This window comes from Odocoileus virginianus, chromosome 24 (assembly GCF_023699985.2).
Source record: "Odocoileus virginianus isolate 20LAN1187 ecotype Illinois chromosome 24, Ovbor_1.2, whole genome shotgun sequence".
In the NCBI taxonomy this organism is placed as follows: domain Eukaryota; kingdom Metazoa; phylum Chordata; class Mammalia; order Artiodactyla; family Cervidae; genus Odocoileus; species Odocoileus virginianus.
In genome coordinates, this window is record NC_069697.1 from 34200000 (window position 1) to 34221072 (window position 21073).

The window sequence follows — 21073 nt, forward strand, 5'->3', positions numbered from 1 at the left end:
CGGCTTCTGTAGCAGAGCTGTGTGAGATGATTGCTGGTGTCTCGCCTGCCCGCTGCTGCCCTGGGAGAAAGCTTATCCCTAACAGAGAGCTGGGGGAAATAAAGTCCTCTGTTCTCAGCTGTACCCGTGAAGAGTGGAGCTATCATCTTGCTGAGGTGGGGGAAAGAGGACAGGTCATAGACAGGTCATGGTTCAAATGTCACAGATGCTTACTCTTCTAACCTGGATTTCATAGATTTTCTTGAATAAATGTTTCTCCAATTGTTGCATAACCTTAGGACAATTTCAAGATAATTTAAATGGTTGTTGTATTTTATAAATTTTTTAATACTTGAAATGAAACATTTTGTTTTGAGATAACTGTTGACATGTGGCTCTAAGAAATAATTCAGGGATCCCATGTACCCAGTATTGCCAAATGGTAACATCTTATAGGATTATAGTATAATATTGCAACTAGGATATTGACATCACTACATCAAGATACAAAACATTTTCGTCATCACAAGGACTTTCATAATGACAACTACTCCCCTTGCACCGCCAGCATCCCCTTATACCCTAGCAACCACTAATCTAGTCTTCCTTTCCATAGTTTTTGTCTTTTTTGGTCTATTATATAGGTAGAATTATATTAGTATGTATATCTGTAACTTCTAGCATTTTGAAGAGTGGCGATAGTGAATATGCTTTAATTGCTTCTGATCTTAGGGGGAAAGCATTCAAATTTCCATCATTAACTGTATTTTTGGCTACAGATTTTTGGTATGTGCTCTTTATCAAGTTGAGTTGAGGAAATTACCCTCTATTCCTATTGTTCCCTTTGTTTCACTCTTTAGTCCACAGGTCTCTTCAAATTGCCATTCCAAAAGTGCTCCCTCTCTTGGCTCTATTTTTTAAGGTAGATGACTTTTCAGAGGAATCTCAAGTTCTCACTCAATCTTTGAGCCTGGTTAGCTTGGCTCATGTCCATTCTTCTCTTTCTCTCCTTCACTCATGTTGGTCTACCAAACAATTGGTCTCCCTCCAAGATGATGACTCTCTGACCTACACCTTTTATCTAGTTCTCTTCCCAGGACTGTGTTTCCCCTGGTGAACTCCCCCTTCTGAAGTTTTATATTGCATCTCTTTGAACACCTGTTCTAAGGTCAAGGATGTGCAATCTAAAACTTTTACCGCTCTAAACAATCTTTTCCATCACATATGTATTTTTAAATGACATTTCCATTTTGACTCTTTTAAATGGAGATTATTCCTTCTCCAGTGACCAAGTCATGTCAAGACTGCTCAGCTTTGTCCAATAATCCATTTTCCTTCTAATCTCTTCCTTCCGGTCATGTACTTGATATGATCAGAGAGAAGGAAATTGAAGATGCCTCCTAGAGATGTTAAGAGTCTGCTACAAGGTACCATCATTTTGGGAAGATCATGAAGTTCTGGAAATCTGGTCCTTTTTAAAACATGTTGAATTGAATAAGGTCTGGCAAATGAGAAGATGTATGATGTATGTTCACACAGAGACTTGTAAACCAACGTTTATAGCTGTGCTCAGTAGCTCAGTTGTGTCCAACTCTTTGTGATCCCGTGGACTATACCCTGCCAGGCTCCTCTGTCTATGGGATTTTCCAGGGAAGAATGTTGGAGTGAGTTGTCATTTCCTTCTCCAGGGATCTTCTCAACTCAGATACTGAACCCTTGTCTCTTGCATCTCTTGCAGATTCTTAACCCCTGCACCACCTCGGAAGCCCCTGGTCAATGAGACATCAATAAAATTCACAGGAGACTGATACACAAATAAGTAACATAATAGTCATTTTCCCATACAATATCTTGAGAAAGTTTTGTAGTTATAAACTAGGTAACCCCAGTTTACAGTTGGAGAAAGAAACACTCGGTGTCAACAACCTGTCTAAGATCCTAGAGAAAGTCAAAGGCAGCATCATTATAGTAATAAAATGCTCCACCTGTTAATCAAGGTGAGATGTCTTCCCCACAGAGTTCTCTAGGCATTTCTGGAACACAAAGCTTTATTTCCAAAATTAGATGTTATTGGGCATGGGTATGTGCTATCAAAGAAAGATATGCTCGTTGTTTTTTTTTTTTTTTTTTCCAGTCTGTATGCAATTGCCTGAAGTTACTGTTACTAAGAATACAAACTGCCCAGTATTCTTGAAGATATTCTGTCAAATATATAAACCAGATTCTGTGTTAATTTATACAATATTTTCATGAATACTCTCCAGATGTTTCATGTCACAGAAAGAACTTATTCTGTTGTTTAGCATTCATCAAAACCACATCCTCTGTGTTTGCATATGATAGGGGCACCCCAGGACATAAATGTTAAAAAGAGAATGGACACACATGGCAATCTTTAGGGAAAATAAACTTTGCCACGTTGTAATATAAGATGAAGTTAAGGAGTGTGATGTGACTATAGAATACACATATCAAAAGTGAAGTGAAGTAAAATGTTTAGTACTTTTCACAGAGCCACAAAAAAGAGAAATCCCCAATGTGTATCTCTTTATCTATTTTGTAATTAATATTGATTACACAAGAGCAGGAGAAATACCCAGTGCCAAAGGATCATGGCCAGCATACATTTAGAGTATTTGGAGCCAGTTTTTAAATATTTTGATTGTGTATTCTTTATTATAATGTGTCAAGTTAGATATTTTTGCTTACCCTTTTGATTATATTGCTTAGGTCCTCTTTCTCCTTATTCTTGTCCTCTTGATCTATCTTGTTGCTAAAAGTGGTATATTACAATTTCCTATTATTAGGGTGTTTCTGCCTATGTCTTCTTTCATCTCCTGTAGTTTTGTTTCATAAAAGTAGCTGTGTTATTTGATGTATAATATTCATGTGTTATATCTTCATTGTAGATCATGGTTTCTAGCACTTCTTTGTCATGTTTTCCTGATTTCAGACTTGACTTCTATTTTACATTATCAGGATTTGCTACACTTGCTCTCTTTTTATGCCCATTTTCCAGGTATACTCTTGCGTGCATGTGTGTGTGCAAAGTCACCTCATCGTGTGCAACTTTTTGTAACCCTATGGACTGGAGCCCCACCAAGCTCCTCTGTCCATGGGATTTTCCACACAAGACTACTGGAGTGGGTTGCCATGCCCTTTTCCAGGGTATCTTCTCAACCCAGGGATTGAACCCCCGTCTCTTATGTCTCCTGCATTGGCAGGCAGGTTCTTTAGCCCTGGTACCACTTGGGAAGTCCTTATAGTCTTGCACATACATTTAAAAAAATTAATTAAGGTGCCCACTCTCACCACTACTATTCAACATAGTTTTGGAAGTGTTGGCCACAGCAATCAGGGCAGAAAAAGAAGTAAAAGGAATCCAGATAGGAAAAGAAGAATTGAAACTCTCTCTGTTTGCAGATGACATGATCCTCTACATAGAAAACCCTAAAGACTCTACCAGAAAATTACTAGTGCTAATCAACAAATACAGTAAAGTTGCAGGATATAAAATTAACACACAGAAATCTCTTGCATTCCTATACACTAACAATGAGAAAACAGAAAGAGAAATTAAGGAAACAATACCATTCACCATTGCAACAAAAAGAATAAAATACTTAGGAGTATATCTACCTAGAGAAACAAAAACCTATACATAGAAAACTATAAAACACTGATGAAAGAAATCAAAGAGGACACAAATAGATGGAGAAATATACTGTGTTCATGGATTGGAAGAATCAATATTGTCAAAATGGCTATACTACCCAAAGCAATCTATAGATTCAATGCAATCCCTATCAAACTACCAATGATATTTTTCACAGAACTAGAACAAATAAGTTCACAATTTGTATGGAAATACAAAAAACCTCAAATAGCCAAAGTAACCTTGAGAAAGAAGAATGGAACTGGAGGAATCAACCTGCCTGACTTCAGACTATACTACAAAGCCACAGTCATCAAGACAGTATGGTACTGACACAAAGACAGAAATATAGATCAATGGAACAGAATAGAAAGCCCAGAGATATATCCACGAACCTATGGTCACCTTATCTTCAACAAAGGAGGCAAGGGTATACAATGGAAAAAAGACAACCTCTTTAACAAGTGGTGCTGGGAAAACTGGTCAACCACTTGTAAAAGAGTGAAACTAGAACACTTTCTGAACACCATACACAAAAATAAACTCAAAATGGATTAAAGATCTAAACATAAGACCAGAAACTATAAAACTCCTAGAGGAGAACATAGGCAAAACACTCTCCGACATAAATCACAGCAGGATCCTCTATGACCCACATCCCAGAATTTTAGAAACAAAAGCAAAAATAAACAAATGGGACCTAATGAAACTTAAAAGCTTTTGCACAACAAAGGAAACTATAAGCAAGGTGAAAAGACAGCCCTCAGATTGGGAGAAAATAATAGCAAATGAAGCAACAGACAAAGGATTAATCTCAAAAATATACAAGCAACTCCTCCAGCTCAACTCCAGAAAAATAAATGACCCAATCCAAAAATGGGCCAAAGAACTCAACAGACATTTCTCCAAGGAAGACATACAGATGGCAAAAAAACACATGAAAAGATGCTCAACATCACTCATTATCAGAGAAATGCAAATCAAAACCACAATGAGGTACCATTACATGCCAGTCAGGATGGTTGCTACCCAAAAGTCTACAAGCAATAAATGCTGGAGAGGGTGTGGAGAAAAGGGAACCCTCTTACACTGTTGGTGGGAATGCAAATTAGTACAGCCACTATGGAAAACAGTGTGGAGATTCCTTAAAAAGCTGGAAATAGAACTGCCATATGACCCAGCAATACCACTTCTAGGCATACACACTGAGGAAACCAGATCTGAAAGAGACACGTGCACCCCAATGTTCATCGCAGCACTGTTTATAATAGCCAGGACATGGAAGCAACCTAGATGCCCATCAGCAGACGAATGGATGAGGAAGCTGTGGTACATATACACCATGGAATATTACTCAGCCATTAAAAAGAATTCATTTGAATCAGTTCTAATGAGATGGATGAAACTGGAGCCCATTATACAGAGCGAAGTAAGCCAGAAAGATAAAGACCATTACAGTATACTAACACATATATATGGAATTTAGAAAGATGGTAACGATAACCCTATATGCAAAACAGAAAAAGAGACTCAGATGTATAGAACAGACTTGTGGACTCTGTGGGAGAAGGCGAGGGTGGGATGTTTAGAGAGAACAGCATCGAAACATGTATATCTAGGGTGAAACAGATCACCAGCCCAGGTTGGATGCATGAGACAAGTGCTCGGGCCTGGTGCACTGGGAAGACCCAGAGGGATGGGGTGGAGAGGGAGGTGGGAGGGGGGACCGGGATGGGGAATACATGTAAATCCTGGCTAATTCATTTCAATGTATGACAAAAACCACTGCAATGTTGTAAAGTAATTAGCCTCCAACTAATAAAAATAAATGGAAAAATAAATAAATAAATAATTAATTAATTAGTTTATCTTAATTTTTTTAAAGACGATCACCGTAAGTCAACACAGTAATTCTCTCTTCATTGCCACACATACTTTTAATTTTGGCTTTTCTGAGTCACTTTGTTTGAAATGTGTTTCTTACCTATAGAATGTAGTTGGGTTTTGTTTTCAAGTCAACTGGAATTTTTTTTTCTTTAGATGTTATACCCATTCACATTTTAAGTTGAAAAAAAACTTAATAATAATAAACTATTATTATAATTTAAATAATAATAAAAATTGCCTAAACATGTATGCAAATTCATGTTGCTATCACCATAATCTGAATATAGAACAACTCCCTCACACTTCCTCCTTGGAGTCAGTTCCCCCCTCCCACCTACCTCCTGGTAAACACTGATCTTTTCTCCATTGCTTTAGTTTTGCATTTTCTGGGATGACATAGAAATGTCATAGAAATGAAGTCACACGGTGTGTAACCTCTTGAAATTGGCCTCCTTCTCATTACATTGGTCACCGTAATGCTTTTGAGGTCCATCTGTCTTTTTGCATGCTGCATGTGTCAGTACTTTGTTCTTTTTCATTGCTAAGCATTATTCCATCACTCAGATGTCATACAGTTATCCTACAGTGTTCATTTGTTGGAAGAAAATGGGTGTTTATAGATTTTGGAAATTATGGATAGAGCAGATATGCACATTTGTGTGCAGGCTTTTGTTTGAGCATGTATTTTCATTATGCCTGTGAGTAAGATTGTAGAGTCATATGCTGTATGGATGTTTAACTTTATAGGAAACTGCCAAACTATTTTTGTTGTTGTTTTAATTTATTTTTAATTGGAGAATAACTGCTTTACAATGTTGTATTGTTTTCCCTTATACAGCCATGTGAATCAGTCATGAGTATACATATATCCCTGCCCTCTTGGACCTCCCCTCTACCTGCCCCCATCCAAACTGTTTGATATAGTGACTGTACCATTTTTTTAAATTCCCATCAGCAAAGATTAAATTTCTACTTGTTTTTCTTCTTTGTCAGCACTTAGTATTCTCAAGTTTTTGTTTCCCCATCTTCAGTGATATCTTTTTTGTAGTTTTAATTTATATTTCACTAATAATGTTCAGCATCTTTCATGTGCTTATTTGTCATCTGAGTATCCTCTTTGGTAAAGTGTATATTCAAGTCTTTTCTCATCTAAAAAATTGAGTTTTTTGTTTCCTAATTGTTCATCAATGTTTATGTTTTTGACAGTTCCTTATTAAAAATTAGTTAATTAATTTTTGGCTTCCCTGGGTCTTTGTTGCTGCCCACCAGCTTTCTCTAGCTGTGGTGACAGGGGCTCCTCTCTAGTTGTGGTGTGTGTTCCTCTCATTGCAGTGGTTTCTCTTGTTGTGGAGTATGGGCTCTAAGTGGATGGGCTTAGTTGCCACATGGCGTGTGGAATCTTCCTACACCAAGGATCGAATCTTTCTACATCTGTGTCCCCTGCATTAGCAGGCAAATTCTTATCTACTGTACTACCAGTGAAGTCCTGGGAATTCTGTATATAGTCTGGATACAAATTTTTTGTTGTGTATAATGTTTGCAAATATTTCGCTCATGGTCCGGACCTTATCTCTTCTTTTTCTTATGTGTCTTACACAAAGTGGAGGTTTTAAAGTTTAATGAATTCAAATTTACCATTTTTTTTCCTTTATGACATTTAATGTCATATTTAAGAACTCTTTGACTTAGTCCAAGTTACAAAGATTTTCTGCTGTGTTTTCTTAAGAAGGTTTATAGTTGTATGTTTTACATCTAGACCTATGGTTGATTTGAACTAGTTTTGAATAAAGTTGGAAGAGTTTTGCCTATAGACATCTGATTGTCCTAACATCATTTGTTGAGAAGGCAGTTGTTTCTCTCCTTTCCACCTTTGTCAAAAATCAATTGGAGGGGACTTCCTTGGTGGTTCAGTGGTTAAGAATCCGTGCTTCCAATGCAGTGGATACAGGTTCAATCTTAGGGAATTAAGATTCCACTTGCCATGTGGTGTGGCCAAACGAAGTCAATTGGACTTATTTGTGTGAGTCTATTTCTGACTCTGTTCTGACCATTGGTCAACATATGTCTCTCCACCATCACAGCACTGTCTTGGTGATGATAGCTTTATGTTTGTGTGTGGATGTGTGTGTGTGCTCAGTTGCATCCGACTCTTTGACCCCATGGACCATAGCCTGCCAGGCTCCTCTGTCCATAGAATTTTCCAGGCAAGAATACTGGAGTGTGTTGCTGTTTCTTACTCCAGGAGATCTTCCTGACCCAGGGGTTAAACCCACATCTCTTCTATCTCCTGCATTGGCAGGCAGGTTCTTTAACACTAGCACCGCCTGTGACAGCTTTATGCTCACATGTGTGCTAAGTTGTGTCTGGCTCAATTGTGTCTGGCTCTTTGCATCCGTATGGACTGAAGCCCACCAGGCCCCTCTGTCCATGGGGTTCTCCACACAAGAATACTGAAGTGGGTTGCATGCCCTTCTCCAGTGATAGCTTTATACTAAGTGTTAAAACAAGGTAGTATGGGTCCTTTAACTTTATTCTTTTTTTTCAAACTTGTTTTAATTTCTTTATAAAAGAAATATAAATATAAATTTACATAAATTTTAGAATCAGTTCTCTTTTTGGAATTGCATTAGATTTGTAGACCCCTTTCATAGTAAAATAGGTGGAAAAAACTTTAAAACTGTAAAACCTAATGACATAATGGGGACATATGAACCAAGCAGTCAGTCCAAGAAGTGGAACTTTAAAGCTTGCATCTATTTCTATGCTTTCCCTCTGTATCCATAAGTATATTTTCCTTTAATAATGCTAATTATTCAAGGAAGACATTCCTTTTTGTTGAATTCTTAGTTCTTTTGAATCACCTTACCTTCCACTTGTGATTTATCTTGTCACTAGGTTTTCTTTTTTGTCCACCCTCACACACTTCCCTTCCCTTTGACTTCTACCTCTGGCAACCACCAATCTTCCCTTCTCAGATCAAGACTAAGACCTTGCTCTGTACTCCCATAGTTGTTGTTCAGTCACCAAGTTGTGTCTGACTCTTTGTGACCCCATGGACTGCAGCACATCAGGCTTTCTTGCCCCTCAGCCTCTCCCAGAGTTTTCCCAAGTTCATGTCAATCACATTGGTGATCCATCCAACCATCTCATCCTGTCGCCCTCTTCTCCTTCTGCCTTAAATCTTTCCCAGCATCAGGGTCTTTTCCAGTGAGTATTCATGGTTGATTTCCTTTAATATTGACTGGTTTGTTCTCCTTGCTGTCCAAGATACTCTCGAGTCTTCTCCAGTGCCACAGTTCAAAAACATCAGTTCTTCAAAGCTCTGCCTTCCTTATGCTCCAGCTCTCACAACCATACATGACTACTAGAAAGACCATAGCCTTGACTGTATGAACCTTTGTTGACAAAGTGATGTCTATGCTTTTTAGTACACTGGCTAGGTTTATGATAGCTTTCCTGCCAAGAAGCAGCTGCCTTCTGATTTCATGGCTTCCATCACCATCTGCAGTGATTTTAGAGCCTAAGACAAGGAAATCAGTCACTGCTTCCACCTTTTCCCCTTCTGTTTGCCATGCAGTGATGGGCCGGTTGCTATGATCTTAGTTTTTTATATATTTCATTTTAAGCCGGCCTTTTCACTCTTCTCCTTCACCCTCATCAAGAGGTTGTTTAGTTCCTCTTCACTTTCTGCCGTTAGAGTGGTGTCATCCGCATATCTGAGATTATTGATATTTCTCCTGGCAATCTTGATTCCAGCTTGTAACTCATCCAACCCAGCATTTCTGACATGTGCTCAGCTTATAAGTTAAATAAACAGGGTGACAGTAAACAGGCCTTGTCATACTCCTTGCTCAATCTTGAACCAGTCAGTTGTTCTGCACAAGATTCTAACTGTTGCTTCTTGACCAGCATACAGGTTTCTCAGGAGACAGGTAAGATGGTCTGGTATTCCTATCTCTTTAAGAGTTTTCCAGTTTGCTATTATCCACACAGTTGAAGGCTTTAGTGTAGTCAATGAAACAGAGGTAGATGTTTTTCTAGAATTCCCTTGCTTTCTCTGTGATCCAGCAAATGTTGGCAATTTGGTCTCTGGTTCCTCTGCCTTTTCTAAACCCAGCTTGAACATCTGGAAGTTCTTGGTGCACATAATCCTGAAGCCTAGCATGCAGGATTTTAAGCATAACCTTACTAGCGTGGGAGATGAGTGCAATTGTCTGGTGGTTTGAACATTCTTTAGACTACCGTTCTTGGGAATGGGGATAAGGAATGACCTTTCCACTCCTGTGGCTACTTGACACCAAGTCTGCCACTCAGGTTTGAACAAATGAGTGAAATGTATTTTTACCTTAATTGATATCATCCCCAGTTTCAGATGAACCATTTTTCTACTTCTTGATATAATTATGTAACTTTTGAAGAAAGACTAAAGACGTAAACAAAGCTCTTGAAAATTAATCTGGAGAAATGAAGCAATAGCTATTTCTAGACCCAACTGATTGTGTTAATGACCACTTGAATCTCTCATTACTCAGCTGGATTTTTTTTCCTTTCACTTCCAGTGTATATACATTTGAATGCTTCCTAGCAACATTGAGCAGGGAGGTAAACGATAAATATTAAGATGTGAAAATACTGCATAGCACAACAAGAGTGCCATAAGTGGTTAGTTACAGGAAAGCTACTTCACAGAATATATTTCCCTTTCTTTTATTTGGTGAGAAGCTGACTTATGAGTTAATGTGGGATTATGTATTTAGTTCAAAATCTGTATCAGATGAGTAGGTATCAAATAGTAGAATATATCCTTAGAATTAGTTTTAATTTAAATATTTACTAATATAAACTTCTGATGTGTCTAGTGTTGTCATTCATTATCACAAGTATAAAGGGTTTAGATATGAATTAATATATTAATATTTATGATGCTCAAAGTTAATACTTATAATGTTGCACTTAATTCATCCATTTAAAAACACTTACTGAGTACCTGAATGGTCCTTCCTGGTGGCTCAGACAGTAAAGACTCTGCGTGCAATGCAGGAGACCTGGGTTCTATCCCTGGGTTGGGAAGATCCCCTGGAGGAGGGCATGGCAGCTCATTCCAGGATTCTTGCCTGGAGAATCCCCATGGACAGAGGAGTCTGGACGGCTACAGTCCATGGGGTTGCAAAGAGCTGGACATGACTGAGTGACTAAGCTCACACACACTGGGTTCCTAGGCCTTCTTTTGGACTCTAGGATTACATCAAAGAAGCAAACTTATAGGTATTTTAAATTCCATAACTAAATTATGTATATAATAATAAACTTTCTTTAGAATTTATCTAGAACAAATGATTTCTGTTTTGGGGAAAATTCTGCATATATTATCATTGTATTATAAATGCATTTGAATCTATTTTGATTTTTAAATAAGTATGTGATCGATAAGAAATTTAACTTAATAAACTGAATTGATGCATAATTTTTAGCAATTGTAGTAATTTATATTACAAATATATGTGGAATCTGTTTTACTTTTGCTTTCATGAAAGATAATATTTCCAGTCACGTAACATAACCCTTAATGTTTTATCACAGTTTTGCTCAAGATTCCTGTGCCCTAGGCCATGGAATATTGTGACATGATCTAAGATTGTCCTAATATTGCTCTAAATCTATATGTATATTGAACATTGGTGTGGGCTTAATTAGCATTCGTTAAATACTTCAGCTTTTCCTTGTGTGATTCTGTACTGTGAGATCATATAGATAAATGCCATAAATTTTACCCATTTTAGTCATGCACTTTCTTACTTAACAGATATTCAAAGTGTAGTTTTTAGCAGTGATAGTCTAGAATATTTTGACATAAAATGGTTCTTGTGTCTTGAAAATAATTAGATCATAATGCCACTAGGGGGCTCACACACTATATGTGTGATTCATGTGGCATCACACATCTGCATAATACTTTTGGGTACTTAAAAGGATGTGATAGCTGGGACCACAATACCATATTCAATAGTTTTTGTGTGATAGATATAAGGGCACAGTAACAGAAGGAAATACATTAAATAGGTGTAACTTATCCGTGAGGTTAGCAGTGAGGAGTCAAAATTTGAAACTGGATAAGTGCTAGTCTGGTACCAGTCCCTATGACACCCCTTCTGTCTAGACTTGCTGTTGCTGATGCTACAGGAATATAAGCTCTAACTGTCAATCGCTAGAGTCCTAGGACTGGACAGAATTACTTTTCAACAAATAACACTATCTGGCTTTATTTCAGTTGTCCCTCGTAATTGAGAAGATTTATTTGTAATCAGTTTAAAAACTCTTTAGCTTGTTCATTTCCTTAGTGTAAGAAAGTGTATGGTTTGTATCAATGTTCTTTCGTTTTCTAAAGAAGCTAGGAAAGCAAGTTTTTTAGATCATGCCAATTCATGTGTTTCCAGCCAAGTACATGCTTAAATATTTTATGCTAATTCCATCTGGTCTTATTTTTTTTATTTTTTATTTATAATCCAGGGACAGTTCAGCATTAATTTGGCAGGAACTGGGATGAAGATATCCAGTACAGCAAAGTGGCTGGCTCAGGGCAGTTATGCCTCTGTGATCATTCACAGATCACAGGTAAGTCCTGCTGGACCAAAAAGTCTGTCTGAAATAATTCTGTGCTGTGAAGTAGTATTAAATTCCTCTACCTTAAATTCAGAATTATATGAAGTTAATGACTAATGAGTTCTTTCATATAATGGGGTATGTTACATTATGATGAGGTATAACTAACATGAAATTATGGAATGGGATTCATTTTTATTCATGTGCTTATGGAGGTTTTATATATATTCACATTCATGTTTAGGCTATAGGCATCTGTACATGAAATCAAGTGTCAGAGCATATAGATTTAAGTAGTTCAAGTTTCGGGCTAATGGCTTGAAACACAGGTGCTTCACAAAGAGGTAGTCTTTTTAGCTATACTCTAATTATTAAAGACTTTTATGTTTTAATACTTCAAAGTGAGAGGTAAATTTTTGGTTTATTTACCTCACTGCTTTGATTTAGTGATTTAGTGATGGAGTCATTTGTCATTTAACGAACATCCTTTATAGTTTCTTCAAGAATTAGGAATATTTTTATGGTTGTATGAATGTTTTCCTTATCTATCTTTATTTAGAAGACATTGTCATGATTTGAGAGAATAGCATTGAAACATGTATATTACCATGTGTGAAATAGTTCGCCAGTCCATGTTCGATGCATGATTCAGGGCACTCAGGGCCAGTGCACTGGGATTTTATTTTTACCTATAGCACATGTATTATCTAAAGTATTATCTAATGTATTATCCTCCTAATTTTGGTGCTGGTGTAGTGTGCTAGCACATAAAATTTATGAGATGACTCCTGGTACTTAGAATTACCACACTTTAGATAGCATGACTCTATCTACATTAAATCAGGATCTGTGTTATAATTTGTGTTCTCATCTATGTTGCACCACTTAAATCAGTACCATCAACAGTCCCTGCCTACTCCAAGGTTTTATAATTTTTCTTTCTTTTGCTAAAAGTGACTTCATTCCTATATATGAATACTACTTGTAAATGAAATTCAATTTTCTGATATTTGCAGACCATAAAATAGTTTATTTCTGACTATTATGAAATTGTGTTTTAATTAATAATTAAAGATTTTCTATTTTTATTATTTCTATCATATGGGTAAACAGTAGGCTTTTAAAATGGCTATTTATTTCTAAATATTTATTTGGCAAATTTAGGTATCCTTTCGGGTAGAAGAATGGAAATAAATCAATTACTTAGTTAAAATGTGTTCTGAGCAGGTATAAAATTTAGACAGTGCAATGAGATATTCTGACTTTATCTAGTTGTTAAGTATCTTCTGGTTAAATGACAGCTGGCCAAGGGCAGCAATAAAAATGAATATTTAGTACAACCATTCCTTTTGCGTCTATTTAAGTTTTATTGTAAAGACTATTTGTTTACTTAATTGAGAATTTCTCCCTCAATCAAAGATTTTGCGCATGAAGGTATTTCCTGAGATCTGATGCATGGTGTGAAACTCTGACTTATGAAACCCAAATGTACTTGTGGAAATGAACACATATTTTCATTTCCTAGTAAATTTAAACAAGATTAGGGGTTTACTTAATCCATCTGAGAACAGGAATGTATATAAATTGGAATTTTTACTGCCATCCTCTTTGTTTACTCAGATTCTCTAGAGTATAGAAAGCCTCTGAAAGAAGAGGCAACTTCAAAAGCCCCTGATCTCAAAACATTCTTTATCCTCAAAAGTTTCAGGAACCCAGTTTCCTTTTCTACCCTCCCTCCTTAGATTTAAAAAAACAAAAACATAAATAAAGCAAAACTTATCTTCTTCAGAAACCATAGGAGTTCAAACTATTTTTGTTTCATCTGATCAAAAGGCCTTTTGACTTTTGGACCTAAAGGTGGAAGACAGTCTGGAAAGAAAATCTATCCTGTTCTCACTTCCTTCACCAGCCTCTGCCCACCCATTCCTCAGTTAGCAGCTCTGCTTTTCAAAAATAAAAGAAGAATCTCCTTTTTGTTGTTGTTTAGTCGCTAAGTTGTGTCTGCCTCTGTGTCTAATTATAATTATTACTTTCAATCCAGTTTTTTCCCTCCATTCTATCACCTTTTATATTTTCTTCAAGCTGTGTTTCTATTGCTTCCAGGAGATGTTTGAAGTTAAGGTCAAGTTTGCATAAAATCCTTCTTTTATTTAGTCTATGAGAATCTTTTTTTTTTAATCTCATATAAGTTTTTTTTTTGTTTTGTTTCATTTTTTTCATTTTTTTCCCATTTATTTTTATTAGTTGGAGGCTAATTACTTTACAATATTGTAGTGGTTTTTGCCATACATTGACATGAATCAGCCATGGATTTACATGTATTCCCCATCCCGATCCTCACTCCCACCTCCCTCTCCACCTGATCCCTTTGGGTCTTCCCAGTGCACCAGGACCAAGCACTTGTCTCATGCATCCAACCTGGACTGATTATCTGTTCTACCCTAGATAATATACATGTTTTGATGCTGTTCTCTCTAAACATCCCACCCTCGCCTTCTCCCACAGAGTCCAAAAGTCTGTTCTGTACATCTGTGTCTCTTTTTCTCTTTTGCGTATAGGGTTATCGTTACCATCTTTCTAAATTCCATATATATGCGTTAGTATACTATATTGGTCTGTATCTTTCTGGCTTACTTCACTCTGTATAATGTGCTCCAGGTTCATCCATCTCATTAGAACTGATTCAAATGAATTCTTTTTAATGGCTGAGTAATATTCCATGGTGTATATGTACCACAGCTTCCTTATCCACTCATCTGCTGATGGGCATCTAGGTTGCTTCCATGTCCTGGCTATTATAAACAGTGCTGCGATGAACATGGGGTGCACATGTCTCTTTCAGATCTGGTTTCCTCAGTGTGTATGCCCAGAAGTGGCAAATCATAAGTACCTTTCTTTCATTCAGTCAATGATAAACACTGGGTAACAAGTTGGGAGAGGTTTTAATAAACTCACTGAAGCAAATAGATACCTTGATGAAAAATATGTGGATTGAGATGAATTGTCTAACGTAGAGTGTGGTTTATAATCATCAAGTGGCTAATATGAATCTCGGGCTCTCTAATTCCTGTGACCACAGATTTCAGCTAATCCTGAAATGGCATGATCTTTGGCCTCAAGTGTAATTGTTACAGGGAACCCTGGCTGATTATTTCAGCCACATGGTTCAAAGTGTTTGCTTTTCTGCCTTGTACACACAGATGCCAGCATGTAACAGATGCTCCTGTATCTCTGCCTCTTCTATTTTCAGGATGGAACCAAAGTCTATGGCAGATGTGGAGGGTTCTGTGGAAAGTGTATTCCTCACATGACTACTGGTCTCCCAATTCAAGTAGTGTGAACATTCAGAAGGAAAGTGTGTCTCAAAGAGGAGACATTCTCTGGAACCTGCAAATAGCTGGTGCTTTTTACTTTATTCCTTCCTGAGATTTATGTCTAAAATATTTGTGCCTTTTTTCTAGGGTGCTCATGAGGAACCAGTCACTGCTTAATTTTTCAAGGTGTTTGAAATAAACTGAATGATACATGGTTCTAGTCAGGATCCTTAAAAGGATGAAATAATTTATGGTTGGGCATACAGGGATGTTTGAATTGTGCTAAGATAATACTGCTGGTAACAGATTACACTGGACCAGAATTATGTTATGCCTGTAAGCACACATGTAAATCTCTGCTCACATCCTACTGTACAATGAAATGTTTATTCTACTTGTTAAAATGGAGCAAGTAAAAATTAGGAAAATGAACTTAAATCATAAACATTATTGAATCTGTCAGGAGAATAGCAAATCAATAGTCACATCAAAAAAGTACATAGCCATTATACTTTCTACTGATACAGCTTAGATACCTTGTTTTATGTTTCCTTTAATTTTTAATTGTGCATTATGGTGCTTCAAAAAGTCATCCTAAAATATAGTATAGTTTTGTAATTAAAGTATGTAGTTGGGTTAAATACTAAACATGAAGTTTTGTGGGTATAATACAGAATAAGATATGATATAGTAGAATTTCACTTAAAAATACCTACCTCTAATTTGACTGTACTTATAAGAGCAATACATTGTTTTTAAAATGTTTATATTATATCATGTCTTTATAACTTATATGCCTATGTCTACTCTTAAAAAAATTATTTTTTCAAAGTTTTGTACTGTATTTTATTAATCAAGTAGAAAATTAAGAATTATTGACATTTGGAAGAACCTGTTTTGGTAAACATAAAATGATGTTTACATATGCAAAATTTCTATTAGAGAGTTCAAGTTATTTTATATCTGAGGTCTCTCAAATCCAGAACATGAAAGATAGTATAAAAATTAACTATTCATGAGTAAATGCTCAGGTATTAAGAGATTTTTTTAGGTGAATAATTTAATTGTGTATTATACAACCATTTGATTTTAAAAGAATCATAGATAATATTTTTCTATGACAACCTACTTTATAAACCAAGAAAACTGAATCTAATAATAGATTTTTTGCCAGTAAATAGTAGTGTAGTAGTTTTACCCACAAAGTTTTTCTTTTTCAAACTATTAGGGGTGTAATGTACCATATAAGGTACCAATTTTGTACCAATGTGGTTAAATAAACATTTAGGGATCTCTGTATCAGAAAAGAAGTATTTTGCACTATGTGCCTGAAACCAGTTACAAACATTATTATGAAATGTATAACATGTTCTAGAAATGTTTTTATTCATAAGTAAAACCATATAATTTATAATCATCTGAATAATAAAGATTTTTGTGTGATACATTGGGACCTTGCTTTCATTTTCCTTACATGTAAAAAAAAGAAAATAAAGAATTCTTCACCAAAAAAAGCCTATAACTCAAAAATCACTTCAGAAATTCTGAAACATTTTACTCTAATTGTTGCAGTTTCGATGGAAATAGCTCTTGCCTACTGTACACCCTTATGGAAATATGGGCATGGGGCTGACAGAAATTTGCAATGACTTTAAAAGCTTCTGTTTATAGAAAGGGTACCATGTATACTCATATTCAGTTGGCCAAATTAAATCACATGACCAAATTCTAGGCAATGGGACAGGGAAATATAATTCCCCTACAGGGCAGGATGGCCAGATGTATGGAAATGAGTGAGGACTCACAATCTTCTCCCAAGGGAGGGAGAAGATCCTTGGGAACAGTAAGATTTTATGTCCACCTGTCTTCAACTTTACCAGAAATTGCCGGAGTACTGCTTTCTAAAGGGGTGGAATAAATGTAAATTACCACTGCCTCTGTGTACAAATATTAGAATATCTACATACTCAGTGACATGTCAGCTTTTTTTTTTTTTATCTGATGGGGTAGAGAGTAGTATTCAACTGTTTGAATTTATATTTATCTAACACAACTGCACTCATCTCACACCAGGAAAGTAATGCTCATAATTCCTCAGGCCAGGCTTCAACACTATGTGAACTGTGAACTTCCAGATGTTCAAGTTGGTTTTAGAAAAGGCAGAGGAGACAGAGATCAAATTGCCAACATCCATTGGATCATTGAAAAAGCAAGAGAGTTCCAAAAAACATCTATTTCTGCTTCACTGGCTACAGTAAAGCCTTCGACTATGTGGATCACAACACACTGTGGAAAATTCTTCAAGAGATGGGGATACCAGCCCACCTTACTTGCCTCCTGAGAAATCTGTATGTAAGTCAAGAAGCAACAGTTAGAATTGGACAAGGAACAACAGATTGGTTCCAAATCGGGAAAGGAGTACATCAAGGCTGTATATTGTCACCCTGCTTATTTAACTTATATGCAGAGTACATCATGAGAAACGCTGGGCTGGATGAAGCACAAGCTGAAATCAAGATTGCTGGGAGAAATATCAATAACATTACACATGCAGATGTGTAATGGCAATAATCAAAGAGGAACTAAAGAGCCTCTTGATGAAAGTGAAAGAGGATCGTGAAAAAGCTGTGTTAAAATTCAACATTCAGAAAACAGATCATGGCATCTGGTCCCGTCATTTCATGGCACATAGATGGGTAAACAGTGGAAACAGTGACAAACTTTACTTACTTGGGCTCCAAAATCACTGCAGATGGTGACTGCAGCCATGGAATTAAAAGACACTTGCTCCTTGGACGAAAAGCTATGACCAACCCAGACAGCACATTGAAAAGCAGAGACAGTACTTTGTTGACAAAGTTTCATCTAGTCAAAGCTAAGGTTTTTCCAGTAGTCATGTATGGATGTGAGAATTGGACCATAAAGAAACCTGAGTGCCGAAGAACTGATTCTTTCGAACTGTGGTGTTGGAGAAGACTCTTGAGAGTCCCTTGGACTGCAAGCAGATCAAACCAATCAATCCTAAAGGAAATCAGTCATGAATATTCATTGGAAGGACTGATGCTGAAGCTGAAACTCCAATACTTTGGCCACCGATGGGAAGAACTGATTCAATGGAAAAGACCCTGATGCTGGAAAAGATTGAAGGCGGGAGGAGGAGGGGACGACAGAGGATGAGATGGTTGGATGACATCACTGACTCGATGGACATGAGTCCATCTTGGTGTGCACAAGGTTTTGTTTGTGCCCTCCAAGACTTGAGTCTTTGTTTCCCCCAGTCCTGTGGAAATTTTGTAATCAAATCAAATCCCTTTGCCCTTCAAGGTCAGCTTCCCTGGGGTTTCCCAGTCCCCTTGTCAGTCCCTTCCCCAGGTTAGGAAACCTGACATGTGGTTCCAAACCTTCACAACAGTGGGAGAACTTCTTTGGTATTATTGTTCTCCAGTTTGTGGGTCACCCATCCAGCAGGTATGGGATTTGATTTTATCATGATTACTCCCTCCTACCATCTTGCTGAGGCTTATTCTTTGTCTTTGGACATGGGGTGTCTTCTTTTAGTAGGTTCCAGCATCCTCCTGTTGATGGTTGTCCAACAGTTAGTTGTGATTTTGGTGCTCTAGCAGGAGATGAGTGCCTGTCCTTCTACTCTGCCATTTTGAACCAGAAGAAACAAAACTATTTAGTATTTAATTGTGAGGAAATACTCAGTCCTGGAATGGAGTAGACCAGCACTTTTAATGCATAAAACCTGTTCAGTTTACCAAACAAAGCAAAAAGATTTCATTCACAGTGTTTCATAGTTAAGTCTGCCTGAGTTTTTGATGTACTTTGCATTTTCTATCTTTTGGGTCTCATAATAAACACACAACTTTAACCTCATTGTTGTAAATTGTAAAATGGTGGGAAGAAAAATTTCACTGCTTGCCCTCCTAATATATAAATTATGAGATTAAATGGGCTATTGTTTGTGAATATGCCTTGAATGGTAGAAAGTGCTAAATTAGCTATATTCTTTAATGTTAAACATAGAAAATAATCCCCAAAGGCCTATGGTGACCAAACAGCAGGTTCTGAAGGTCTACACTCCAGTTCTGCTGCTTATGTAAGCTCTATGACCTTGGCAAAATCACAAACTTTTTATGAACATTATGGTTGCAACTATACATGTGAGCTGTTAGGAGTATCTTTCTCACTTTGTGGCTGAAATATTAATCTATAAAAATTTGGCATAGGTCAGGTTCATAAGTTAGGTTAAAAATAATTTTTGCTTAAACATTTTTATTGTGGTAAGATATGCATTACATGATATTTAGCATGTTACCCATTTAAAAAAATTCAGTTTAGGGATATTCAGTACATTCATAATTTGTTCAGCCATTGCCACCATCCATCTTCAGAACTCTTTTCATTTTGGAAATCTGAAACACTGTGCCATTAAACAATAATTCCCTATTTAATGTTCACCCATGTTGTAGCATGTGTCAGAATTTTCTTCTATTTTTAAGGCTAATAATATTCCATTGTACACACCATCTATTGCTTATCCATTCAACTGTCAGTGGACATTTGGATTACTTTCGTGTTTCAGCTATTGTGAATAATGCTCTGTCAAGATGGACGTACAAGAATTTCTTTGAGACTCTGGTCTCTTTTCTTTTGGGTGTATACCCAGAAGTGGGATTATTGATAATATGGTTGTTCTGTGTTTATTTTTTTGAGGACCCACCATACTGCTTCATGCTGTTTTCCAAAGTGGTTGCTCCATTTTATAATCCCATGAACAGATCTAATTTCTCCATATCTTCATTGACAGTGGTTATTTTTCATGTTTTTGATAGTAGCCACACTAATGGATATAAGGTAATATCTCATTGTGGTTTTGATTTACATTTTCCTAATGATTAATAAATTTGGCATTTTTATGTGCTCATTGGTCATTCATATATCTTCTTTGGAAAAATGTCTATTCAAGTTATTTGCCCATTTTTAAATTAGGTTGTTTATTTTTGCTGTTATTGTTGGGTTTTATTCTGGATATTAGTCCTTTATATGCAAGTATATATTTTCTGTTGCGTAGTTTGCATCAATGTTCATAAGGGTGTTGGTCAGTGGTTTCCTTTCCTTCTAGTGTCTTTGGCTTCAGTGTTAGAGGAATGCTGACCTCAGAGAATAAGAAATTTGAAGCTAGAAAGTGTTCTCTCACCTTCAAATTATTTTTTTAAAGTTTGAGGAAAATTGGTGTTAGTTTTTCTTTAAATGTTCAATGGAATTCACAAGTGAAGCCATTAAGTTCAAGAATTTTGTTGGAATGCTTTTGATTTCTGATTCAACCTCATAACTAGTTATCAGTTTAATCATGTTTTCTGTATCTCTGTGACTCAATCTTGATTGGTTTTGTGTTTCTCAGATTTGTCCATTTCATCTAAATTATCCAATGGGATGGCACAAAGTTATTCATCTTACTCTTTATAATCCTTTTTGTTGTCTGTATTTATTATTGATTGTAATGTCTCCACTTCCACTTTTTATTTTAGTTATTCAGATCTACTCTTTCTTTTCTTAGGCCAAATAAAGGTTTTCAGTTTTGTTCATATTTTCAAAGAACCAGCTTTTGGTTTTATTGATTTTTCTCTATTAT

The 21073-nt window shown here is 36.4% G+C and overlaps 1 protein-coding gene and 1 non-coding gene across 2 annotated transcripts in view; one reads left to right on the forward strand and one right to left on the reverse strand.

The window, feature by feature from the left end:
• The window catches only part of ADAMTS20 (ADAM metallopeptidase with thrombospondin type 1 motif 20), a 194318-nt gene extending 177438 nt beyond the window's left edge, over positions 1–16880 (forward strand). Inside the window, exons 38-39 of the mRNA XM_070454544.1 lie at positions 12029–12133; positions 15372–16880. Coding sequence (XP_070310645.1) covers positions 12029–12133; positions 15372–15461 — 195 coding nt within the window. The 3' untranslated portion in view covers positions 15462–16880. The remainder of the gene's footprint in view (positions 1–12028; positions 12134–15371) is intronic.
• Positions 5515–5562, reverse strand: LOC139030971 (small nucleolar RNA U54). Its single transcript, XR_011483406.1, has one exon. It is a non-coding gene; the product is annotated as a small nucleolar RNA U54 (small nucleolar RNA).
• Positions 16881–21073: the final 4193 nt, after the last annotated feature.